The sequence below is a fragment of the Phasianus colchicus genome, chromosome Z (genome assembly GCF_987193195.1).
Source record: "Phasianus colchicus chromosome Z, bPhaCol1.hap1.1, whole genome shotgun sequence".
NCBI lineage: Eukaryota > Metazoa > Chordata > Aves > Galliformes > Phasianidae > Phasianus > Phasianus colchicus.
Window position 1 is genome coordinate 33,862,312 of NC_143476.1, and position 27,048 is coordinate 33,889,359.

The window sequence follows — 27,048 nt, forward strand, 5'->3', positions numbered from 1 at the left end:
AAATTCTTCCTCTGAATTTGAGCTGTTGTTTATCTTCCTCCTTGTTCTTGGACGGTATACAGAGCTTCTTTGTAAGCATCTCTTGAATTTCAGTTTCAATTCTTCTTGCGTACCAAGTGACCTATTTCACTGTAGGGATGTTAGATTTGTTTTGTTTTTTAACTTTAATAATTAAATTACTTTCCCATTCCTTATTCATGTATTTCTGACTTGGAGACAGTAGTTGTACTGATAGGAATCTATGGAGGATGCTCTGAAAGTAATGCCTCATATTTTGTTATATTGGCCCATGTCACCAGAGACTGATGTTGATGGTATGGCAGTCGATGTTGAATCTTCCTGCCAGTACTGTTACATTTTGTTTCTGTACAACAGATGGGAGCAGAGGAGCATCTGACATGGAAGTGCATATGAAGTAAAAGTGTGTAAGTGAATTCCTCCATGCGGGAAGAAATGACGCCCACTGACATTTATTGACATTTTCTGAGCATTTATGGAAACCAGCCAGTGGATTTGAGCACAGTGAGGGGAGGGTGGTACCTTTCAGCAGTGATGACAGCAACATGAAGGTCAAACCATGTTCCAGATGCCTATGCATATTGTTCTGAGTGCTGCATGCAGACTTTTGTTCATCACTATTGAAAATGCATGTTGACTATGTTGAGAAATGGTGTTTTGTAGATGAGAATTTTCTCTATCAAATAGTGTTGTTGTACTGTTTATATCTGTTGTAGTTTCCCTGGAAATAAATAGGAGACATTACTTTTGGAGCAACCTACATGCTTTCCTTAGTTAGAACTGCTTTTTTTATTAACATGAGAATGCACTGACCTTACCTACTTTTGTGTAATTTCATTGGCTTCAAAGGCTTCAGATTTGTACCATAATTTGACCCAAAATGTTTGTTTTGATTTGGTAAGTTTGACCTACTGAGAATCATAAAGTGAAGGGAAACATCAGCAAAGCAAATGTTGAAAATATTGTCATTGAAATAATGAGTGTCATACATGCTTTGTTGTGTTGAAAATTTCAAGATTAATAACTGATGACAGAGGATGGTTGAAACCAGTGATACTGTATTTTCTGCTTGAGAAGCAGCTAGTTTTCCTAGAAACCTTCTCTGAGACCACTTGTAATTAAATGTGACCTTTGAAGGTGCCAGTTAAGAGTTGCTGTGGCCACAGATTTTGACAGAGAAATGGAGCAGGAGGGCTAACACTTGAAAAAGTAAATTTGTAGGGACATTTGAAAGGTTACTTACCTTCTCCTCCCTCTTTTTTGCCTGGATGATGGATGAAAATCTTACAGATAGTAGTAAAGCCATCCAAATATTAGTTTGAGCCAGATTAGTCACTTTTATGTCTTAAACTTCCAGAAGTACTCAGGCCATAGCTTTCCTCAAAAAACAGTATATTTAGGCCAAATTTCTGTTTTATTACTTTTTTTTCATTATCAGTAATACTGTATTTGCAGCCTTATTGTGAACTTCCTAAATGAGATAACTATTGAATGTTTTAGATCAGAAGAGCAAGTTATTCTTAATGAAATTACAAAGTCATTTGAATGTCTTAGTCTATTAAAAAGATGTACCAATCAATTAATTAGCAACAGATAATTGTGTGCATTTAACAATACTGGAACATTAGCTTCTACAGTGTTAGCTTCTAGAGTGGAATTGAGTTAAAAGCTAGGAATGCTACAAAACTGTATTTTCAAGTATAAAAACTACACAATGGAAATCTTGTCTCAGATGTGCATCTGCAGTTCTTAATTGAGAAGTTTTGCACACATACATGGGAACTGAGCAGAGTGTGAAAATGAGTGACATTCATGGACGGTGTTCATGTGATACAAAATAATGTCTGCCAAGAGTGGGACCTTTACTACACTTACACTTTACTACTGCCAAAGAAACAAAAACTTTGCCCACTCTAGAGAGCAAACTAGACACTCCTTCCCTCCACCTTCGCCCTTAAATTCCACAAACTCTTAAACTCAGTAGAGTCATGGAGTATTCCAGTTGGAGGGGTCCTCAAAAGATCATCAAATCCCAGCTGTTATCGGAAAAGGTAGCTTAGATGAGGTTATCTAGTGCTGTGTCCAAAATACATCTTGAAAGCTTCTGGTGATGGAGGTCACCATATCCCCAAGGATGTTGCTGCAGTGATTATTCTTGTTGCAAAAAAAATTATAAAGATAAAAACTCCCCCAGTACAACATCTGTTGTCCTTTTTGTCTTATCAGTATGACTCCTTGTGAAGAGAACCTCCGTAGGGTGAAGAGACTTCATTTCTTCAGTGTTTTCTCACAGCATAGGTTCTCCAGTTCTTTGATCATCTTTGTGCTCCTCTTTTGGACCATTTCCAATCCATCTGCATCTTTTTTATGCTGTGGAGACCAGAACTGGACGTAGTACTCCAGCTGCGGCCTGCATTATCCATACTGCAGATTTTTTTCTGACGTGCCAGAGAAGTATTAGGTTGTTGGAATTCCTTAGTGTGGATGACACCGTGTGGCAAAATTATTCTAGCAGTGTAGCTTGGTTTGATAGGTATCTGTTCCTCCGGTGCCCTGGTTCAAAGAGCAGCTGTGCTTATGCGCACATGTAAAGAGTACAATCTTCAATACTAAACCAGAAAAATTCGACCATAAAACATCACAGGCAGTTTGAAAAAAATGAATAAAACAACTCAGCTCAAACTGACAGCATGTAGTTGAATACAGTATGTATCAAGTCTGACGCAAGAAAAGAGAATCTTTTATTATTATTATTATTTAACTAAACAGTTCAGAGTTTCTGTATTGGTAAGGAATTGAATTATCATCTTGCTATAGCACTGTGTGTGCTAATTAAAACTATACATGTGCACTTGGTTTTATTAGTAGCTTTTTATTCTTATTTATATAAAATGAGCAGAAAGCATTTAACAAAAAAACAAAAATGTATTGACAAGAGTAGGTCATCATTTCTGTTCAGGTTTCTTTCATTGCTTAAAGGCTTTATGATTTAGCATTTTTGCATATTGAGCATCATCCCACTCCCCATGCAGTAATGCAGAAGTTAATGAAACTATTTGTGAGGTACGTGGTTGCTCTGAAAGCAAGGTATTCATGAGCTGGTACCAAACAAACGGTGAGAATTAATTAGTATTTGTAAAGTGTGTTGGAAATGAAACAGTGTAGCATTGGTAGTAGTATTATGTTTGAAGCTTGAATTAAATGCTGTTGGAGCTGAACACTTTAGCTGCATTTTGGTGAGTTATGGAGTATACTTTAATCACTGCTGACTTTAGACTTAACAAAGGTGATTCTTTAATGTGACTGGATAATTTGCTCTCTGCCTCTTTTTTTTCTTTTTCAGTCGCCTTTGTCGTTCATATCCCATCCTGAAATCTGTCAATATGTTTAAGTTCTGGGGTCCATCTGTTGTGGGTGACCGCCTTGTCTTCAATGCAATTGTGAACAATACATTTCAAAATAGGTAAAGCTCTTCATATACTTATTCCTTGAATTCTCCAGCACCTGCCTAACTGCATGCTTCAGATTTTTATCTAGTAGTTGGCTTTGCCTTACTGAATGAAGTATTTTGCAAATGGGACTTTGAAAGATCTACACATATGTGCTTATATATGTGCATTATCCACCCCAGCGTACAGTTGGCCCTTTTGGCTGCCAGGACAACTGCTGGCCCACATTTACTTTCCTGTCACCAGAGTCCCCAGATTCCTTTCTTCAGGGCTACTCTCATCCCCTGGTCTGTGCATACAGGAAGGTAGCCTCTTCATGTTATGCTTCTGCTGAATGTAAAATAAATGCTGTCCTGCTAATTTTTGCTCAGTTTTCTCACTGGTGTTTATATTTTGCTATTTAGCTCAAATTCTACTCTTTTTACTAATTCTATTTGTCTAGTGTCACATTTTATTTTATTTTATTTTATTTTATTTTATTTTATTTTATTTTATTTTATTTTATTTTATTTTATTTTATTTTATTTTATTTTATTTTATTTATCTCTGAAAAGCATCTGTCCATACAGAATAATTTATTTGTTTCTTGCAGGAAGTATTTGAGTACAGCTTTTTGAACACAGGAAAGTGTTCAGCAGTCCTTCTTAGTATATCTTGGGGCTACTTTTGCATCATTTGTGGTAGTTCAGTGATTAATTTGAGCTCTTATTTCAGTGTGGAGGTTGGTGTCCGCGTTGAGGCTTATAACTGTGAAGAATGGATCAAGAACCAAGCACGACATATTAACAGTGCATTTCTCATTTTTAACTCTGTGAATGACAGAGGCGAGCTGGTCACTTTCCCCAAAATCAAACCTATTACTAAGGTCAGCTGTTATCCTTCTACTAGAATGAATGTGTGCATGGAATTATGTGGTCCTGCTTAGCACACTGCATGTCACACAAGTGGCCACTGCAGACTTACTGGGAAAGGAAGGGCTAAATAAGACAATGGAATACTTCCTCTTGCAGCATACAAAGCCTATAAATGAAGTGTTTACCTCTGATTGCAAAATTAATTGTTATTACTTTAGACATCCAAAATGGACAAGTGCATTGAAGGGTAGTCATCATTAGAACTTCTGTAGTGAGGGAATGAAGAGAGAAGTATCTGCTATGCATATTTTCCACTTTTCTTGTTTGGTCTCCAGTGACTGTAGAAGATGCCCAGACAGCAAGAAACTGGCAAAGCTTAGAAATGTTAAATGAATTCTTATTTTTAGAAACTCTTAAGGAAGATGAGAAATAGAGTTAGTAGAAAACCTTGGGAATCAAATCTCATGACACAGGCAGGCTTTCTAGTTCTTTTGGTGTGGAAGCAGAAGCATGTGTTTCCCTGAGAGAGGTTCACTAGGCAATGAGAGCAGTACAAACACTGTTCTTGAATTATTTGTTATCACCTGTCATTAACCAAATGCTCTAATTAATGAGATTTTTAGAAACCAGTGTAGGCAGAAATGAAACTATTCTTAAACATTAAGGTATCCAGTGTATTAGGTGAAGTCATAAGGTTCACTCCTGCTTCACTCTTGGACTGTTTCCAGAGGACAGACTGATTCCCACTCTTCTAAAAAATAGGGGAAAAGAGCCCACAGCATCTTAACTTGTGCCAGTAGAACAGTGCTTCCCTAAAAGACCTGGCTTAGAGAGGGCATCCACAAATTGAATGTCAAGATAAGAAGATCTATACCCTTTCACATACAGTCAAACAAGCAAGTCTAGGGAAAATGGAAAGTACGCTCAAGGTTATTTAAACTTCACTGGTTATTAGACTGAACATGGCAGCTGAAATTATTAGTTTGCAGTATAAGAAAGGTTGAGATGCACTAATCCAGAGATTCTGCTTATTCTAGTAAAAGCAGCATCTTTTCAGCTCTTTAAAGGAAACAAAAAGTTCTTTCCAGAGTATTAGATTCTTCAGAGTGATGAGTCCTGTTGAGCAGTTTAGTTCAATTTCTGCTCTTGGGTCACTTCCATGCTTCAGAAAAAAATACTCCCTGGCAGAGGAGTAGTAAAGGAAGGGAAAAACCTGCTGCCTTGAAAGGCAAGGCACATCTGTTTGCACTGTGCTTGCTCTGTGCCCTAGGTCATTGTGCACTGACACAGAAATTCTTCCACGTGTCTGGCACCACTTGATGGTGGTGAGTTGGATTGACAGTTTGTTTTGTTAGGTGCCACATTTTAGAAGGAGTAGAATGTGTTGTGATACACTGCATGGCTGCCCCCGCATCAGCACTAAAGTGCTAGGAGTATGCTGCTGTGATATGATTTTTTTAATTGGATTGATTTTGTCACTTAAGGGAATGTTGTCAAGTCAAAAGTAAACCACTGAATCAGGTCAATCTGGGGAAAGTTCAACATATGGAGTACAGTTATTTATATAATTATAATGCGTTGCTGGCGTTTGTCCATCTGTTATATTTTTTAGTTAGTCTGTTTTGTTTATTTGTTTTGTATGCACATGTGTCCCTTAAAATAATCAGATGTGTCATTGTCTGGTTGACTTTGTAAAGGACAGTGTGAGACGATACCATGGAGCTATTGCCCGAAAGAGAATTCGACTAGCCAGGTACAGTTGAACAACAGGGAAAATTTAATTTTGGAAACTCATTTTCAGTATGTCCACTAAAAAGTGATTATTTGTTAAGAAGTCTTAAATTTGCTCAAACGTAACTATTATGTTGTTTAGCTATCCAGACTGTTCTGCCTTAGTTGTATCTAATTATTAGGGGCTACTCATCCCATAAGCATTTTGTTCCTGGGGTTATTTTTGTTTCCCCCATGTTCTTTGGGAAAAAAAAAAAAAAAAAAGGAGTTACACAAACCTGTCCTGCAGTTGGGAAATGTAAAATATTTGTGAAGCATTTGGAAGACACTTAACCCTATAGAACTGGTTGATATGGGCATATATATTTAAAAAAAAAGGTGTAAATAACTGTTTCATTCTGCTTTTTTTCTTTTAACTTTGTTGTAGAAAATACATGCTGTCTGCTAAAGAAGACAAACCTTATGATCTGTGGGAGAAAAGCAACCAGGTGATCTTTAGATTGTGTCCTACCCTCTACCTGAATAAAATAGTGTACACTTTTTGAGTGTGTAAAAGAATTGTAAAAGACCCTGTCAGTTTCCACACTGTACCTGCTGTACCAAAGTATTGTGTTATTTGTGGAAGAATCAATAAGCTTGTGATAAAATGAACTTTCTTTTATTCTTAAAAGGATCTTACCTGTTGATGTAAATTTTGTACAGAACATAAAATGTGTCTCTTTTATCAGATAGTCTCTTAAGTAGCAGAGCTGTAATGAAGACAGGTCTCCTGAAGATTTATGTCCCAGTGTGCCTCTCTTTTAAAAAGCTGTCAGAACTTGTGGGGTTTTATTATGTCTAATGAGCTGGGGGAAAGACCTGGCAATATGAACAGTCAGGTGAACAGTGAAGTAAGGTAAACTTCACTTCTGTGGGAAATAAAGATGAAAATGTGTTAATTCCTAGATGCTCTGCCTAAAGTGGTATGTGTTTTGTGACTTGGATATGCAAGGCCATAGAATCTGCCAGTGCCATAAGCTAAAAAGTGGTGAATCTGAGCTTAGGTGAATTTGAGCACATCCAAAATGTTGTTTCAGCATGGAATTGTAGTAAAATTTTCATTGCATTTAAATTTTCAGTGGCTCCCAGAAATATTTTCAAGATCTTTTTCTATTACATCTCAAAGTAAATAAATAATTGAGAATTATAATCCAGGAGGTGATTTGCTATTAACAGTGGAATCTCTGTGTATGGAATCTTAATATTGCACAGCATTTGTTTTCTGCAAGACAATAAACATAACTGTGCACTCACTGCTAAAAATGAGATACTTAGATGTATTTGGTATTAAATTAAAACCTGTCATTAACGACTCTGAAGCTCTGTTCTCTTTTTACAGAGCTTAAAAGAGAGCTCTATCCAGTGTAGTCATGATAAATAATAGATATGTTTGCGCTTTCTCTGTTCTGAGCCTGCTTTGTAAAGCAACTGCCCTGGTAGATCACAGCTTGATAGCAATGAGAAGGCTAATTTTCCAGTAGGTTTTAATTAGTTAGAAGAAAGATGGACAAAACCATTAATTTGGCAGTCTCAGAGGTTACCTGTATTAGCTTTTGGGTGGTCACAGTTTCATTGCAGTGATTTGTTATTGAAGACGCCCAAAGTGGTATTTTGTAGTTGTTCAATTAGGGTTATTTTGCCATCAGCCATGTGAGCACTTATTCTTCTTACTGAAGATACTTAATTCAGAAACTGCTGGACTTTCCAGAAGGGAAACTCTTATGGGGAAATGTACATTTTTTTGCAGTTCAAGGATAATGATTTAAAAAAAGATCATCTCATTTCTGGAATTGTATTGTGTATTGTACCTTTACCATTCATTTTCAGAAATATATCTTAAATTTCAGGCATATATGAGTTACAGCAATATAGCTACACTGACATACTTGGCAGCAAAAACGGGATGGGAAGTAACCAGTACACTGAATAATGTAAGTACGTGGTTTTAAGTGCACAGCTGCATGACCATTTAGTTACGTTTCTCTGTAGGAGATGAGTGAAGAAAAACAAGGATTTCCATTTGTAAGCAAGTACATTGGCTTTTCAGTATTTGATTTTACTTTGGCTAGGATTGAAAAACAAAACTTCCAGAGTTACCCTAAAAGGCTATAGCTATTTGTCCAGAGCACTGTTCAACCTGGAAGTGGCATGGAAGTTTGTTAGAGTGCATGACTAGTGAACAAAGATCTTGAGATTTCAACAAAGCAGACTTACAGGAAGTCATAGTTGGGCTTGAGCAAAAGGAGAGTGTGAAAACACAACTGAAACTGCATCTCTCTCTGAAGGATTTTATTTGGCTCAAGTGAAGTATTTCTGTGATTTTGCCAGTCTTTGATTCTAGTAAAACACCAAGCTTGGACATCCATGTGTAGGCGGTGCTGTTGAGTATCTTTTGGGCTTCCCATAAAGAAAATTACCAGCAGTATGTGTAGCAGTCTGTAATGTGCTACCTTCACCAGCTTTATAGCCTGGGAAATATTTCTAACCAGCAGACATTATGTTGAAGTAGGTTTAATTGACTATTGCCAGTTGGCAAGTGGCAGCAGTATATTTACCATATTTTTCAATCTCTGTCTTTTCAGGAGATCATTTGACTCTTTTTCTGTGCATTTTTCCTGTCAGGTTGATTTTCTTACATTTTTCCTATTAAAAAAACACTGCAGCAAATCACTTCTACTGTTAGGACTGATGTCACAAGCCAAAATTTCTTAGATATCTTATATGAGCTGGTTTTAAGTTGAGATTACCCTGTTTGGAAAAACAGCAAGAAAACTTTGGAGAAAAATCTATTAAGGTTTGTTTTCTGACATATGTTTAGTGAATGGCAGATTATTTAATGCAGAATCATGCAGATTTAGAGGTGTTCTGGGGCAAGAAGAGACTGTTAGAATCTGTTAGTCTTGCCTCCTGGATGTCGCAGTATGTGAAACTTCAGTACTGATTCTTACATCTGCTGAATATACAGCTGATGTAAGAGTATGTGTATAAATTAGAAGGTATTCAGTGGTGGCAAAACTGCTAGTTCTGTAAGCATGTTGTTCCAGTTAAAAGCCATCAGTAGATTCTCTGCACAGATGACAGCACTCGTGGTGGAGAAGCAGTCAGATTGAGACACCAGGCATTATTTTCAGAACTCTGCTAAGGCTTTATTATTATCCAAGTGAAAACTTCTTTCTGCCTCCATTGGAACTGCCACAATCTCACATTCTTTCTTAATCCTAAATGCCTAAAATCTGTAATAGAACCAGAAGCAAATGATGAAGTGACTTAATACAGAAAAAAAAAATCATACGTCCCAGATGGCATTTTAAACATGATCTGATTTTAAACATGATGTGATTCCTCTCTGTCAGCAAGTGACAATACCTTCCAATACTAGTAGTACTGATGCAGTTTGGAACTTTCTCACCATTTTGGATTTCATTAAATACTCCTGATGGTAAGATCTGCCTCTGAGATAGGTATTTTCTGACTGAAGATCTTGAGAAGCTTTTTCTAGCTGCTCGTTCAACTAATTGAAGTATGTATCTTAAAGCCAACAAAATCTTGGCTCAGGCAGCACGCTGATGCTGTCAGTGGACAGAGAGCAGCCATCCATTCCCATTCTCCTGGGCCATTCTGCATAATTTGGCATAGTCAGTGATTACATATTCCTTAGAGAAGTGGCAGGGGTCCAGGGTAGCGCAGTACCATTTTTTTCTGGGATGAATGTGGTAATCCTCCTTCTGGTTGTAGGACACTTCGATTGTGGTGCGCTGTGTATTCCATGAGTCTTCTTTTTCATCTTACTTAACATCCACTTGCAGGCATAATGCAGCTGCTGAAAAGTCAGCAATAAGTAGAAGGTATACTTGTCCCCATAGGTACCTGTGGTTACCTCAAGTTCAAGCCATCAGGTGGACGAGATTTGCTCTTTAAAAAAGAAATGTGAGTGAAACCAGTCTTGAACATAACCTGTATAGCTCCTTTGGTCATGTTTAGATAGGTGCTTGAGTTAACTAAATGCTGATACAGGTGCAGTCCTAGGAAAGGCTTTCTGCAACTTCAGGTAATGAAATTGTTTTGTCTTAGGAAATGTTGGTGTGGTCATTTGTTGCAGTTTCATGTTCGCTTTGTAAACATCGACACTACAAATATCCCTTACGAAACTGTATTTCTCAGAACTTTACATCATGTTTCCATAGAAATCAGGTGGTACTGCTGATCAGTGCTGTACATGAAGACAGTCATATATTATGGGAAACAAGACTGTCAAAGACTGAACAGTATTTTGAGTTGAAATATTGCTGTAAGCATATTCTGAAGCAGCGTCCGTCTGTATTCTCATTTTTCCCTGGAGTGACCCTAGGTTGGCTGAGTAGTTTTGAAAGTAGAAGGAGGCACTGAGAGCTCTTTAATACAGAGCTACAAGACTTGTAGGCCTGTATAACATGCTGTCCTTACCAGTATTCACTTTACAGAGAGAGGTTTAACAGCTGCTACTCGCACTTTATTTTGTGATTCTGAAGTCTTGAAGAATTATGACTTGTTTGCTGGCTTACTTTTTGGGGTTGTTTTTTTTCCATGTTCTAAAATGTGAAAATAGATGAACACACAGAGTCTGTGTTGCATGAATGCTCAGTAAATCCATGGACTTTTAATTTTTAACTTGGCAAAAAGAGCAGCAGAGATGATGAAGCTTGAATTTTGTATCACTTAGAAATGAAAATCTGTTAAAACTTTACAGGATATGAAAAACAAATTAACAGATCTAATATTAACAGTTCTAATATTTCTCTCCTACTCATCTTTTTCCATTTTACAGGGTTTGTGGAACACCAAGCCATTCTTTGGCAAGAGTTGTGTGTATTTTTTTTATACAAGTTATTTCTTTTGAATTCTCCTTGACAAGGTTCAGGCTTATAGACCCAAAATATCAGGACAATATTGTGCAAGCATAGGACAGTGCAGGCACAACCACATTTTGAATAATGTTTTGGTATACTGTGTGTGACTGATTTGTGTGGACAAAGGGAGCTGCAGTAGTTGAACTCTACTACCTACCTGTTCTAACATCTTCATATCTTTTAAAGACAGGCTGCTGTACTTCGTAGGCTGGGGAGATGTCTCAGGGAAGTAGGGAATTCATATGTTGTCTAAAACCATCTGTCTTAAAACAAGGAGACTGCTTTTCAAAAAATCTGCTTCCATTTGGATGTCTCTGGATAAGGTCCCAAAGCTTTAGTGCCAAGGGTTGCTGGATATGTTCCAAAATCCCAGAGGCAGTGAAAGCAGTTGGTTGTTTTATTTTGTTTTGCTGAAATCTGTGTTGCCTCACGTGTAGGGCACAAGGATGCCCTTCATCTACTCTGGCTTCACTCCAGCTTGCTTCTGCTCACCAGTGTCCCATCCAGTGGATGCTACTCATGGAATTATCTCTACCTTGATGCAATTGAAACTGTGTGATGTCACTGTGCTATCAGTGTATTCAATTTTACATTGTGCTGTATTGTACAGTAAAATTAATCATGTTTTTAATACATTGTTAACTTTTTCAGATAAGAATATGGACCCATGAGGATGGTGATGTCTTGTCACTCAAAGTAGAAATGCAAGTGAAGACAGCATCACATGTAGCTTTCTCCCTTTTGTCTAACTTCACATACCGCCAGCAATGGGACAAACATTTTTTGTAAGAACTTACCTTTATTTAAAACTGCTCAAATCCACTGACAACTAACCTTTTCCAAGATACATATTTTTTGAGATGTTGACACTTTTCTACCTAATTAAGACTAAATTGCTGTAGGAAGTTGTCATTAAAGATTCATTAGTCAAAATATGGTTTGGGTTTTTCCCTTGAAAACAGAATTTAATTTCTCCAAAACCTAGTTTAAAAATAAGTTTGCTCTGGCCCATCAGAAAAGCTGGGACAGAGGTTGCTTTTCACAAAAACGAACAAAATTCCATGCCTAAATAATTGTGTATTAGAAGGTTAACAAGAAGGTTGTATATAATTGATGTTCATATATGGTAGACACAGAAGTAAGACAGAGCTGAAAACTCCATTGCATTTGTCCTTTTTGGGATGCTAATGCTTAGCTTCGTAACATAAAGTGAGAATGCCAGAAATTAAGATCTTCAAAATGTACATTTTAAGGAAAGTAATATCCTCCAAAGTGTGCCTGAATGGGTTTCACAATATCTGTAAAAGGTGTTTTCTTAATTTGCCTTATATTGTGTAGAATGATGACCAGAGACAATTGAATTTATATGATACTAGTTTAAGTAGGTAAATGTTTTCGTAAAGTAGAAGCTTTTTCAGTTAATTATTCTGTCTTGGAATATTTTTATTACAGAGTGAAAATAAGTGAAACTATAAGAATATTTAAAATTTGGCATTTTCTGCCACATTAATGGCTTGAAGAAAATTGTTGTTGCTTTTCTATATATAGAGCCAGAATTTTAGGTTTCTTACAGCTATAATGAAGCCCAATTTACTAGTGAAAATGGAACCCCAACATAGTGGCATTTATTGCTGAGGCAGTGGAGGCTGAAGTGAAATCAGTTACTGCCAGGACAAAGGAAAATTCTGGGGTTTCTTTTTTTCTACAAGAAACTTAGAGGTAGTGATCAGTACTTCCAAGAAAGAGTATGTCCTACTGGGTGGCCCTTTTTGAATGCAGCAGAACACAGCTTTGAATAAAATTTTGCTAATGTTTCCTATTTGTCACTCCTGTGATATGTCAAATGGACAATGTTTGGTCAGTCAGCAAGCATTACAGCATGAAAGCTAATCTCATTCCAAATAGGAATGAGTAATATGCAAAATATGGGCTTTTATGACCTTGTGCCAGCATTCTGCAGCACTTTTTCCACAGTTTTGTGGACCAGAAATGTTCTGTCAGGTGAGGCATTTATTTAAAATTCAGATTTTCTCTCTGTATTCCTGTCACATGTTTTCTGCATCAGCAGGAGAACTGTACACTGAACTTTAGGCTGGAATACATGTTCAGTTGCTTTTCATAAGAGATATTGCTACATATGACAAGTACTACATGCATGTACTAAATACATTTGCAGAACTTGTGAAGTCCTACAAGCTGTGAGTGAAGATGACAAAATATATTACATTACCTCACCACCTCCACCCATGACTGGCCATCAGCCCAGGGACTTTGTGATTCTTGTGTCTCGAAGGCAACCTCTTGAGCCCAGGTGAGCAAAGAACTAGAGTACAGCTGTGAGCTTTGGACCCATAGTTTGAATTACTGCTGATCTCCACCATGCCTGTTGTTCAATGGTAAAGATATTTAATTTCTTAAGAAAAATCGGATGAGTGGCTCATTTAAAATATACATTGATACCTGAGACTGCACAACCAGATCTATTTTGCAAAGTGGACATACAATTAAATGAATTCATAGCATCCCAGATTTCTAGCATATTCTTGCATTGCTAGATACACCACTCTTCAGGAGTGTATCATGAGAAAAAACAGGCCAGAGTTCCAAAGAGCACCTTGGCAAAGCACATTCAGATCCAGAAGTACATGATTGAGAGCTTGCTCTTATAAAATTACTTTGTAGTCAGGTTCAATATAATTCTGGAGGAATTAGGGAAATGCTTGGACTTCACTGATACCTCAATGTGATACATTTATTGTGTCAGAAAATGTTGCTGCTAAATGTTGTTTAAAGAAGTCTGCTGATTGATTTAATGTAGATTGATTTTTCTTTTTCATTAGATTTCCTTTTGTTCTTACATAATGAAACATGGATAAATGGGGCTGCTTAGTCTATTTTGTGTATGTTATTCTTTATTTTCACTATAATTTCTTATATGCTATAATTCTTCATGTTAATGATACATCACTTGTATTCTGTACCTTACTTGGGTTCTTTTCCCCACATCTGGAAGATGGATTTGGTTTGTTGTTGCTGGGGACATATCCACGTCCCCTCAGAACTAAGGCTCTGATGCTGTAAACTTGGTTCATAGGGAGTTGGGGGAATTGGAAAAAAAAAAACAACAACAAAAACAAAGCCAAACAGAAAGGAAATGTGTTGTGTGTGGGTGATCATTCTTTGACTTTTCACACAAGTCCTCATGATTGGAGTTTGTAACAAAGCATTTTCAAGATAAATGAGCTTTTTTACATGTTTTAAGCATACAGGAGTGTACTTGCCTTAATATAAAAATGACATCTAATAAGAAAATTTTGTAGTCTGTAGTTGTGGTCCTTTACATGCATTTTTTAAATATATTTTTGAAAAAAAAAGTTATGTTTTTCTGTTTGCACTGCAGTGAACCATACATAGTAGCTGTAAAGTCAGTAACCCTGACATCTGTGCCACCTTCTTCTGAACACTGCAGAAGTGAAATCCTGTGTGCTGGATTCCAGATCTACAGTGACAGCAGCAGTTCCTGTAGGGTGAGTTGCTCTGAAGGCCTCATCTGTGCCTCCTTTCCTTTGGTGCTGCATGTGCATGTGATCTCATTTGAGCTGACAGTCTAGAACAGTAGTAACAATAAAGGAATCAGCTTATCCAGACATCTGTTAGGCTATCTTTATTCCACAGTGTAGAATTTGTTTTGCCCAAATTCAGCCAATGCAAAAGTTAGGAATGAAGTCAAACTAAGCACTGAATAGAGACTGGCAGCTCTGGAAGATCATAGAATCATAGAATGGTTTGGGTTGGAAGGACCTTTAAGATCACGTAGTTCCAACCCCCCTGCTATAGGCAGGGACACCTCCCACTAGACCAGGTTGCTCACAGCCCCATCCAGTCTGACCTTGAATGCTTCCAGAGAGGGGCATCCACAGACTCTCTGGGCAACCTGTTCCAGTGTCTCACCACCCTCACAGTAAAGAATTTCTTCCTTATATCTAGTCTAAATCTCCCCCTTTCCAGTTTAAAGCCATTTCCCCTTGTTCTGCCACTGCACGGTGTTATAAAAAGTACCTCCCCAGCTTTCCTGTAGGCCCCTTCAGATAGTGGCATGCTGCTATAAGGTCTCCCTAGAGACTTCTCTTTTCCAGGCTGAAGAGCCCCAGCTCTCTCAGCCTGTCTTTGTAGGGGAGGTGCTCCAGCCCTCTGATCATTTTCGAGGCCCTCCTCTGGATCCGCTTCAGCAGCTCCATGTCCTTCTTGTGTTTGGGCCCCAAAAGTGGTCACAGTACTCCAGGTGGGATCTTACAATAGCAGAGTGGAGGGGCAGAATCACCTCCTTTGACCTGCTAGCCACACTTCTCTTGATGCAACCCAGGATACTGTTGGCCTTCTGGATTACACATTGACTGCTCATGTTGAATCTTTTCATCAACCAACATCCCCAAATCCTTCTGCTCAGGGCTGCTCTCAAACCATTCTGGGCCCAGCCTGTATCTGTTCTGGGTAGTTCAATCAATCATAAAGTAAGCTTCTAGAAGGTGTGCATTCTCCTGATGTTTGTTGGTACTTGTCTGCCCTCACTGAGTACAGAGGATGCCCAGGGAATTAGTTCTCATTTAATGCTTAGTTGCTCTGTCTGAAATTATGGAATCTGAACCTCATCCCTGAACAAGCAACAATGTCTCTCTCCTCTGTTGTTTTCCAACTTCCTAATTTTTTAATTTAAGAAAGTGTATTTCTGAAAACATTGAGTATCTCTCATTTGCTGAGATTCTCTTTTCAGGCAACAGTATTGTTTGTAAAACACATCTGTAGGAGGTGAACCAGATGATCCTTGTTTGTCCCTTCTAACTTGCTCCTGTGTATATGTATGTATATGCTTGAGGACCTGGCATTCTGATTACTATAAGACTATTGAAAGTCTTTTTGCTGAGCCTTGCTTTCACTTTCACAGCGCTTCGACTGCTTATGTGCTTCTGCTCTCACTCACAGAAACTTTGAATCTCAGCTAGTCTCTGAAATAAAAGGGCTAACTATTGCAGTCCAGGGTTTTTAATTTATATTGTTTTTATTTAAACAGGTGTATTACTTCAATCAAATGACATCAAGTCTTATGCCTTACTTAGCTGCAAATCTTACTGGCTCATTAAACTCCATTGAAGACACAGCCTTGGAGTGTATTAAGTTCTTGGAGCTGAAGGGCAGCAAGTGTTGAAGTTAACACAAAGTTGTGAAAAGAGTGTGAGAGACTATCAAGCAATATTAATTTAAGTTTTTCCATATGTGTTAATTGTTCTACAAGTTACTTTGAGTCATGCAGCTGATACTGGACTAGAGCTGGATTTTGTGTCAAATTAGGATTCGACTTTATGCTCTAAATTCAAGTTTTCTATTAAAAAAAAAAAAAAAAAGATTAAGGCACAAATTCTGCTCCTAAATGTGTATTTCATTGTTGGATTGGGCCTGGTGACATCCAGTCAATTTTAAATTAGTAGGTACTAATCAGTCTAATATGCAGAGTACTAGTACTACCAAGAAATTTGTCCAGTTCTCTGCTCAGTTTGTCCAGCTCCTTGCCTGTGCATTACATGTTGATCTATTATGCCCTACAGCAAATTAGTGTTTGATAATGTTTGTCATTTGTTAATGCTTGTAGTTTGTCTGTGTTCTTCAATAAATTATTGCTTTTCAGATTACATATCCATCGTAGTTTTTATTGCACTATCTCTGGAAGGATTTCAGTGCTGATGAAGGGTGCTGGTCTCTTGGAGAAGTGCTGTGACCTCCAGCTGCCAAGTTCTGTGCAAGACTGTTCTTCTGGCCTTTAATTAATATGGAAAAGGAATAATCTTGAAACCATTCCCAGATGAATAAAAGAAAATGGTTTCAGAGGTTTTATTGTGGTGTGTCTTTCGTTCTGTGCTTTTGTTTTTCTTCTCTAGAGTCCCTTGTTCAGAAAACAGGTTAGATCATCAACAGTTAATTGTAACATGAACAGGGAAGTTGGTTAAAAGGATCAAAGCATGAGAACTGTAGCAGTGCTATTTATCTCACTGTAGTTTCATAATTGGTAGAGTGAGTGCTTTAGGGGTCTGAATCCAGTTCCCACTTACGTAAGAACATCTTTAGTTTGGCCTATAACCAAATCAAAGTTTTTGTTGGTGATTTGTAGATTATAATATACGTGCAAATTTTGTATGAAGTGCTGGAAGCCCTCCAGGTGTGCTATTGCAGTAAGTCAGCTGGTCTCTTGGTGAGACTGGTTTCACTTGGGTGCAGTGCCAGACTAAAGCATTAGTGAGATCAGGATGTCTTCTGTATTGGTAGCGAAGCTGGCCAGTACCTGCCAAACTAAATAGATAGATACACACTATGCTAGTAATAAAAAATGAACTGTGGCATGAGCTACGGCTCTGGAGGAGACTTGGGATCGCGATTTTTATCACATGGGGATCCAGCTCCTAAGTCTGTGATGTGAGGACTGCAGCCTCAGGACAGCCCTTTCCGCAGCACAGAAACCACTGCAGCCCGAGGGCAAGCAGCCGCTCTCTGCTTTGGCTGCTGACAGAAGGATCGTTGCCTGCGAGAGCTGCACAGGACACAAACTTAGCTGTCAGTCGTGGTTGTGCTTGCTGCGCCCGGAAGGCGGTAGGCAGTGAGCGGGTGTACGTCTACGTCTCTGCAGTCCCGATTTTTAGTGAACAGAGCCACCTAGCGTTCAGCTGTGAATGCATGCGCAAAGCTGCGGGCGAAAGAGCCTGAGCTCTGCGTTGGGCACTGAGCTGCCTCTTGTGCTGCACAATTTGTAGCCTGCCTTTAGAGACACTTAAACACTGAACTTAGCTGTTGTGTTACCACAAGGAGGTGAACGTTATTTGGCATTTTGGAAATACTGATATTCTGCTGAGCCTGCTGGTGCCTGCAGGTTCTGCCTCCTCACCCAGACTCCTTAGCACTGCGCAGCAGGGCTGCTTTCTGCACACAGCCACACATTCATTCTTTAGGTGCATAGGGAATTGGTGTCTTTTTCACAAGGATTACATACCTACCAACCAGTGTGCAGCTAGTGAGACAAGACTTGGGTTTCTGGAAGAATGCTTGCTTAAACTCTAATTGTTTACCAGCAGTTACTGAGCAGTGATACCCTTTGTAGCTGTTCTGCAGTGGAGTATTTCCATACTTCATCTTCAGCAGTCACTGAGGAAGAAAGGAGGTAGGCACACCACCTCACAAACCCATTCAAACAGATGCTGTATGCGAGTACTTGAGAACCACTGAGACCTACTTTGTCTTTTTTGTTTGTTTGAAGAACCCTGCTCTCTCTTCTCAGGATAATAAAGCAGTGTTTAAATGTAGGAGCCTGACAAGTGTTTCTAGAGCGTGAGATGGCTCACAACAGGATCAGCTGCGGGAAGGCAACACTGAATTTTCTTTACTTCCACAAGATAGAAGCAGCACACAAAATAACTCAGCAGTCTCTCAGCAGATGCTTTTGCTTCAGCTTACAACAGTGACGTTTCAGTCAGACCTACAGAACCTGAGCTGCTACTTCCCTGGGAGGAAGAACCACAACACTGTCCATATCAAGCATTTACAGCACTGTTAAGGGGATGGCTTCAAGTTTCTGTTTCTTTTTTGAACAGAATATCATCTAAAAAAGATTAGCTTTCAACCTATATATGCATTCATATACTAGAAAGGGAAATAACCTTTTAAGTTGGAATGTCTGTTACAAAAGACCTGTCCGTACTGAAATAACGGTTTTGCACTTCAAAGTTAATTAAAACTGTAATAATTCAGTGATTTCATCCAAATTGATTCCTCTTCTCCATTTAAATGTGTTCTGATTATTATAAACTGAATCCACATAGCATGCTACCTGCTTTAAGAGCTCTACCTATTGTGTTCTTTATCAGCATTTTATGAAGGAAAAAAGCACACATTTACACAAACGTATTAAGACAAATTTGTTTTTATTCTGTAAGAAATGTGAAGTTCCAAACCCACAGCCTCAGTGCCTTGTCCTCAAGTATCTCAAAAAACAGTTCTGAACTCAGTTTGTTGTCTGGTGTTAGTTCTGTGTTCTCAGCAGGATTCTGTATGAACTAACTTTAATGATAACTAATTCTTTAAAAGCAACACCTTCATTACCATTTAGCTTTCTGTCAAAGACAGTTGCTTATTAATACATCATGCAAGGTGAAATTTTAGAAGGCATATGTAAGGCCTTTGGGTCACTGCCTGCAATACAGCACTGAGAAGCCTCATGGCACAGGTGCTTGAATCCACATCTGTACAGTGGAGGGGAGCACAGCAGAGATGCAGAACAGCATCTGCCAATGCTGTGCCCAGACCCCAGTTCAGAATGAAAGCAGCATGTGAGCAGAGCTTGGAATGTACTCCTCTACTTACACTGTGCTTGCTTGTTCAACTTAGATGACAGATAAGATGCAAGTAAAATTCTGTCACTGTCAGCTGCACAGGAAGAAACCTGAGAACATACGGAGGAACTCCATCCTTTGTTGGCTTGAGGAAATTTTGTAACATCTACCAGGATTTCCAAGTGCAGGCTGCTTTCTCCATTAAAAAAAAAAAAAAAATCCACTATGAAGTAGGTACATCTAAGTAACAGAAGGGAAAGTTTACTTCCAATACCCCAAGGGACCGAAATACTGAAGATCAAGATTTTTGGGTGCTTTTCTTAAAAAGTAAACTAAGCAAGCTCCCTTGCTCTCCAGCTACTGGCACAGGATCTCCAGGGCAGAGGGCACAGCCCCAGGCTGCTGGAGCTCAAGGAGCATTTGGACATTGCTCTCAGACATGGAGTTTGGATTATGGGAGGTCCTGTCTGGAGCCAGGGGTTAAACATATGATTTTGATGGCTCTCATCCAACTTGGGTATTGTGTTTTTCAGGTGAGTTTCATAATGCATATCAGAGGAAGAGCATGATTTGGCTTATCAGTGAAATATTCAGGTAATAAAGCATGCATAATCTATCAGATTGTTGCACATACACACTAACAGATCCATTATGTATAGCAAGAATTGTACCTCCAAGCTTTCCAGATAGAAGGCTCAAGTCACATAAGTTGTAGCTTTACTGATAACTTAGCTGTCAGACAGCTCAATTGTGCACATACACCGCACAAAATCATTGTAAGAAACAAAACCAATCTAGAATCCAATTGGTATTTAGAAAATGCCTGCAACCCCTTTCAGAGAAAGGCAGGATGACTTAAGATCAGCATAATTGTATTCGTCTCCAATACAGCAATCCTTAAGGGAGTGCTACTGACCACTAAATCGAGTGGCCATAAAGCCCTGTGACAAAATGCACATAACCCTGTGCTTTTATTGCAACCACACTGCATGATAGCAGAGAAAACCAATTTTCTTCTTTAAAGAATTAGCAGAAGAAAAGCTTTTCTGCAAAAAATGTATAAAAATAAATAAAACACCTTCTTGATGCATTTCTGTTGTTCCCAGATTTTCAGTCCACTGGATAAGTCTGTGAATTGAACTCTAAAAAGCAGGGATACAGACCCAGCAGCAGCAGTGTGCTTGGATTTCAGGAAGCAGCAATCCACTCTATGCGGTCACTACACTGAAATGAAGCAGTGCACAACCACTGCCGTTTAGCACCCAAAGGAGGCTTTCAAAAATTAATAACTTTAAGTATTTTCACTTTGGGTTTCTGTAGCGTTGGTGTTTCTGTAGTTTCTTCATCATCAGCACTCATTCCATTGGCCCATCGCCCAACTGTAACCTGGTCTGCAAAGCAAGAGACAAGAGTTTATGAAAAGGTTAAACATTATCATCAGATTGAGCTTTCATATTTGAGAAACATTTGGTCCACAAGGGCCTGCTTTTGGTTCAGTAGAGATCTATCAATTTAGTTCTACTTCTGAAACTGATCACCTTCAACAAGTGTGTGTTTGTGTTTTGTACCCCAATCCCCCCCACACAGATTTTAAATGTTCAGAAATCATATGAATCTCTTCCTATTTGGCTGTCCAAAGAAAGATTTGGAGTACAGTGAGAGTTAATGTGTCTTCTGTGAAGTCCTAATTACTCTTGTGTAGAGATCTCAGAATGTGTCAGGCATCTCTGGAAGTAAAGGAAAGCATTCTTGAAGAGATAAAATTGAGAAAAGTTTACATTTCTCAATTTACCTCCCTAAATATAATAAACAAGTTTCCCCTCTCCCATTTTAAATACTATTTTGACCAGTTCTCTTTCATATATCGTTCATTATACTGCCCAAAAGCAGAAAGGACTGCAGAGATTTTTATTTTAACCCTGTCTACAAAATTACAATGACTCTACAAATCAGCACTTGCTAGCTTTTATCACCTGTCATGTATATATGTGCACGCCACTATTCAAGACCGGACCAAGCAATTTATTGACTGCAGCCACTCATGTGAAGGAGCAAGCTCTTACAGGTTGCTTTCCAGACTCCTTGCATAGTGGATCTTTGCTGGTCAGCACTACGCACTGCTCAGGAGCCTTTGGTGGAAAGAACTGACTTGACTTCCAGCACAGCTGTTTCCCACTTTTCTCCTATAGCATCTGCACAGGTTTTCAATTTACAAAAGGTATTAAGCATGCAAAAACAGTCTGCTGTTAACGTAGTGTGCAGTAACCCAGCAAGAGACATCACAGACTTGCAGCAGTTATCTGACAGGCACTGCACAAACCAATCTGTGGTGGCTCTTAGGTTTGGCAAAAACAAACAAACAAAAAAAACCCACCTAGGTTTCACATCAGAAACTTCTGAGACCAATTAAGACTCGACCTCACTTGTTCCAAATTAGCAAACCAGCACACATCTAGAATGGTACAAGTGTGCTCTCAAACAACATCTAGATTATATTGGTATCTGTATGATCACTTAGAAAAAGCAGTTGAAGTACAGAACTCTACTGCCTCTGTAAATGTTTTTCAGATCAATTCCTCAGAATCTTATGGCATATTATTAACCCAAATGTTCTGCAAGTAGAGAAACCAACAAGTGTTTCATCACTTCAGTAATGTGTCGCTCTCCAAACCTTGGACAGTTTTGCCTCTCTTAAATTAGTTTTTCTGGTGTTTTGTTGTTGTTGTTTGTTTTTCTTTTTCTTTTTTTTTTTAAATAAAAGATACATAGAGTATCTTACTTCTATACATATGAAACAGAAAGAAACAGTTTTCTTCTCTCTAATGGTTTAAGAAAAATAAATGCCCTTAGATCATATCCTGGCACACAAATTGTATAGCCCAGCATAATTAATATATTACAAAAATGCATTCTAATGTGTAACACATACTGACGAATTCAGTGCAAAACAATTTGCAAGGAGGTAAAAAAAAAAAAAAAAAAAAAAGAACTATCAGTGAACAAGGGAAGCTGTTCTCTCAAAACACTTTCTATCAATGGCCTTACCACAAGGGAGGGCTCAGTTAAACATCAAACATTTCACTAAAAGCCAATCAGCTAAGCAGAATTATAACCTACTTTTCTATCAACACAGGTAGATGAAACCAGCTTATTAGCTGACAAATCTAGCAGGACTGGCCTGCAGTCTCCTCTCACACCCCTGTCTCAAATGACTTAAATGCCTGCCTGCAGATGGAGCTTATAGCAACCACCACACTGCAACTGAAAATACATTCAGGTTCTTCACACAAACTGCCTGCAAAAGAAACCAATTCTGCATGTTTTCTACTACAGCTGCTAACAATGCGAACCTCAACATAAATACACATTTGCTCATACAGCCTTCAGAAGTGTACAAGCTAGATTTTTTTGTTTTTAATTGAAAGTTCCTTTTGCCTAGCAACTCACTGTCTTCTCTATCTACACCCCATAGTAAAAGCACACATTCTTAAAGGCAATGTATGATCTTGTTACTAGAAAGCTCTCTAATCACACTCTATGCCATCCCCTGCATCTCACCTAAGTTCTGGTTTTCCGGACAGTCTTTTCTGTAGTGCTCCACAGAGCCACAAAGTCTGCAGCAGCCACCTGTTAAAAGATAAAGTTGGAAAACAAAACAATACAAACCCACTCTTCTGCTGTTAAATGTATGTTAAAAAAAATTTTGTTTTACACTTCTGTAGTGACAACCTGTAGAAAAGATGCATCTCCACAGACAGGTCAACACTCCTACGCACAATTACGTAACATTGTGCAGCAGATGAGCATACAGCTTTAGGAGCCTGCACACACACCTTCCTTGGACTCTCTGAATCTTACAGATAACATGCATCTGTAGTAGCATAGCTCTGCAAATCACCACAAATTTCACTCACCACATACAAGATATTTCTGCTTACTTACAAAGAAGACAGGCATTGCAAAATCTGAGTGAAATCTACACACTCGGGTGACATTTCTCATTAAAATAACTTCACCTGATGATCTCTCTCTTGTGAGAGCCCTTTTTGTGAGTGCCACAACCACTGGGATACTGAGTAGCTATAGGATCAAGTCAATAAGTAGAACTGATTTCTTAGAACATCTGGAAGCTGTAGCCTATTCTTCAACTCTTAATTTCTCCTTAATCTTTTACAGTGTCACTTCCCATATAAAACAAATTATTCCTGCGTGTAGCTATGACAGACCTTGTTTTCTGTGAACGCTTCTCATTGTTGCTGAAGTGTTAAACTATAAAGGCTATGAAGTCCCTAAACAGACCAATGGGATGTTTTATCACAACAACTGACAATTCTTAGTCACAATTTTATCACAACAACAACTATTCTTAGTTGTATGTAAATTTAAACACACATTGGCCACATACAAACAGAGATTATGGTTTCTCTTGAAATCTGTATTGAAATATGTAATCCTGTTGAAACTGCCAAGTGTGAGCAAATTCTCATACTCTGCACTTCACCTCCTTTTTAATGCTAAGGTTAAAATTGAAATAGGAATCTCCAGATAGTGAATACTAATGATGAATTCTATAGATTTGATCTGCCTTCACCAAGAATAAAAGACATCTGGAAGTTGTTTTTCTTAATCCAAAGTGTTTCTTAGTTCTGCGTCACATAAGTAGGAAAAATATGTTTTATTTGCAGTAGATCACTGCACTCACCTTCGGCATATAATCCTTTGGGATTGTCAGGACATGACCTTGATAGATGTCCCATCTCACCACAGATGAAACATTTTGCATATGGAAATGCACCTGCAAAATTCCATAATTTGTGACAAAAGTTAAGAACACTGTATAGTCACAGACAACTCTGAAAACATTGTAAGAAGCAGTATGATGTAGGATAGCGTAACTGTAACATCAGGTTTGTTGCCACAATACTGTACTCCTTTAAACATATTAATTGCTGTCTTCAGAACAGATAAATTGCTAGAACACAAATCAACATATCAGTACTAAGAAAACTCAGACCAAAGCACTCCGCGAAATGAAAACTTCTGAATCATACCAACAGCTGGGTCTATCTTTGCCTTGCATTTGCCAATGTCATGCTCTGTGGATCCACACCGGTAACAGATTCCTGTACCCATATCTTGACTTTCCAGTACAGCTGGACAATCAGCAACACCATGGCCAGGTTCCCTGCAGTGGAAACATACCTTTAAAAATAAAAAATAAGTTACATGCATTCTTATAAGCAGTTCACAGAGCAAAGCACAGCACTTGCAGGTGGCATAACTACAGTTTTCTTACTCTTGTTATCTGACTATCACTTTTATCTGCCAGATTTCCACTAGATCCCAACGTATCTCGGCTGAAGCGTAGGAGGTGCTAATAAATACATACCTCTTGCACTGACATTTGAAGTTACTCCAATATCTTAAGCCAAGGTTCAGTGAATATCTCAGAAAAATAAACAAATCAACAAACAAACAAAAAGAAACCAACAGCCTAACAAGGCTTCTAGGCTTTTCAGAAGGCAAGTATATCAACAGTAGCATAACACTTCAGACAAAAAGCTTAAGACAAAAAAGCCATTGCAGCACAAACAAAATAATTGCCAGTAGTCTCTGTCTCTAAACAGACATCTAAACAAGATGATTATTGGTGCTTTTTTCCTTCACAAGCAACACACGCAGGATTTTTGTCCCAGGCCACTGGGAACTGAGCAGCTGAGTGACACCTTCTGATCCTCACTGCAGCAGAATTAGTTCCCTAAGATTGTTCTGGACATGTAAAAAGCAAACACAAGCAAAAATATGTCAGTACTGATGTCTCAGAAGCTGCTTATAGCACTGCAACTCATTCATAACTCATGGTAGTTCATATTAATGAGTAGCAGTCACTTGCTTTGCCATTGCAGATTCCATTTAGAGTAACTTCATGAACAACCACTTTCAGGTGGTTTTATTTGGAGTTTGCTGGAGATCTCACCCCAGTTCTCAGGCAGAAGGTGCTGCAAAAAAACGGTCCCAGAACATGATGAAATTGCAAACACGCACAGGAGCACTGCACAGCTGCACAGAGAGACAGAAAACACATTTCACCCAGGAACATGGCTGGCCATTCCCCGAAGGGCTGCAGATCAGCACGTAAGCAGAAAAGGCACGCCAAGGGCGAAATTCCCTTCAACTGCGTGTACTTAATGAAACCCGCTTATGCTAAAACTCACTTTATAGAATCACAGAACCAAACCTCAGCAGGGATTCATCCCCGCTTAAGGCTGAGACGCTCTCGTCCCCTCCAGCACCCCGGGCACCAAGCTCCGAGCTCACCATGGCGTTTTTCCTTGCCTCCTGCCTCCTCAGCCTCCTGTCCTCCCGCCTACGGTCCTTCTTCAGGGCTACCGCCGCCTCCTCCTCTCGCCCCCGGCCGTCCCCCGCCTGCTTCAGGTACGCCGCAAAACCATTGACGTCTTCGTTCTGGTACGTTTTTTTCCTTTTATTCTTCCTCTCCGGGCCGCTCTCCGCGGGCCCCGCCGCCATCTCCTCCCAGGGTGTGGACTTCAGCGCCTTGCCGCGCGCAGCGGCGATTTTCCGAGCCCACCTGGTCATACCGCAGCCCGGCCGCACAACTCCCGCCGGAAGCGGAACTCCGTCCCCGTCGCTGCCGGCGCGGCGTGTCGTCACTTCCTTTCCTCCCTCCACCGGAAGGGCGCCTGCCGCTCGGCGTTCCGCCGCCATCTTGGGGGGGGGAAAGGGGAACGGCTTTTCTGTGGGGGTGGCTTTCCTGTAGGGGTTGATGTGGGCGCCTGTGGTGGCTGCGTTGCCTGCTTTCTTCTGGTACGCTTCCCAGCTTTATAGCAGACACCTTGCAAAGAAGCAGTACTGGTGCAGTTATAGTTACACTGGCTTAACCACTTAGCCTTGAGTAAAAATAGTCTATTGTAGAACCATGAGGTTGGAAAAGACCTCTAAGATCATCGAGTCCAGACGTCAGCCCGTCCTCACCGTGCCCACTAACTGCGTCCGTCAGTGCCACAACTCCACGTTTCTTGAAAACCTCTAGGGACAGCGAAAGACTCCACATCCTCCCTGACATCCCTTTCCAGTGCCTGTTCACTCTCATTGACAAGAAATTCTTCCTAATATCCAACCAGGACCTTCCCTGGCACAGCTTGAGGGCAGTCTCTCTTGTCCTAACACTGTTACATGGGAGAAGGAACCAAGCCCTACCTTGCTACAACATCATCTTTCATCAGGAGTGGTGCTGATGGCACCAGAGTGGTCCCTTCCTGCTGAATCTGATTAAAAGCCCACAACAAAAAAACTTCCAATGGAATTGGAATTGGTCACATTTCTGTCTGAATTGCCCCGTTAAGGTCACAACCTAAACCTCCGGGACAGAACTGTTCTAAATCCCAGCAGAGCAACGAAAGAACTATCCAAAAATACAGTAAGAACTTGATTTCTCAAGTCAGTCTTCTTAGCATTTCTCTAGATTTCCAGTGCCATTCTTGAATGGATAGAAAAGCTGGACAACATTCCTTCTTTATTAGTCATCTTCAATTTTTGTGACTCCCTTGAGAAGCAGACTTGGTGTACTTTGCTGATTTTCCGAGGCTTTGCTTCCACTAGAGGGAGATAAATGTGCACAAAGAGGGCATTGATGTTGCGTGTTTTTGCTGTTAAGTGGCATCGTCAGCAAGAACCAGCACGG

At 39.3% G+C, this 27,048-nt stretch overlaps 2 protein-coding genes across 7 annotated transcripts in view; one reads left to right on the forward strand and one right to left on the reverse strand.

Annotated features, from left to right (window-relative positions):
* ACOT12 (acyl-CoA thioesterase 12) overlaps positions 1–16,661 on the forward strand; it is a 41,584-nt gene extending 24,923 nt beyond the window's left edge. For all 6 annotated transcript variants that reach the window (XM_031603395.2, XM_031603396.2, XM_090131158.1 and 3 more), the window contains 9 exons: positions 3,362–3,481; positions 4,182–4,332; positions 6,019–6,074; positions 6,480–6,540; positions 7,939–8,022; positions 11,629–11,762; positions 13,154–13,288; positions 14,378–14,504; positions 16,046–16,661. In XM_031603395.2, coding sequence (XP_031459255.1) covers positions 3,362–3,481; positions 4,182–4,332; positions 6,019–6,074; positions 6,480–6,540; positions 7,939–8,022; positions 11,629–11,762; positions 13,154–13,288; positions 14,378–14,504; positions 16,046–16,180 — 1,003 coding nt within the window. In that variant the 3' untranslated portion in view covers positions 16,181–16,661. The remainder of the gene's footprint in view (positions 1–3,361; positions 3,482–4,181; positions 4,333–6,018; positions 6,075–6,479; positions 6,541–7,938; positions 8,023–11,628; positions 11,763–13,153; positions 13,289–14,377; positions 14,505–16,045) is intronic.
* Positions 16,662–18,921: 2,260 nt separating this feature from the next.
* Positions 18,922–26,005, reverse strand: ZCCHC9 (zinc finger CCHC-type containing 9). Its single transcript, XM_031603397.2, has 5 exons — positions 25,665–26,005; positions 24,398–24,548; positions 24,049–24,141; positions 22,905–22,973; positions 18,922–20,737 (listed from the first exon to the last, which is right to left on the reverse strand). Exons 1-5 carry the CDS (start codon positions 25,941–25,943, stop codon positions 20,622–20,624), a joined length of 708 nt encoding a protein of 235 aa, XP_031459257.2. The 5' UTR covers positions 25,944–26,005; the 3' UTR covers positions 18,922–20,621.
* Positions 26,006–27,048: the final 1,043 nt, after the last annotated feature.

Excerpts from the sequence above, each read along its gene's own strand:
- ZCCHC9 (XM_031603397.2), bottom strand. The coding sequence starts at position 25,943 with ATGACCAGGTGGGCTCGGAAAATCGCCGCTGCGCGCGGCAAGGCGCTG. Across the intron at positions 24,549-25,664 it reads AGGCAAGGAAAAACGCCATG|GTATGTTTCCACTGCAGGGA; the intron begins GTGAGCTCGGAG and ends TTATTTTTAAAG. Across the intron at positions 22,974-24,048 it reads CAAAGGATTATATGCCGAAG|GTGGCTGCTGCAGACTTTGT; the intron begins GTGAGTGCAGTG and ends ATCTTTTAACAG.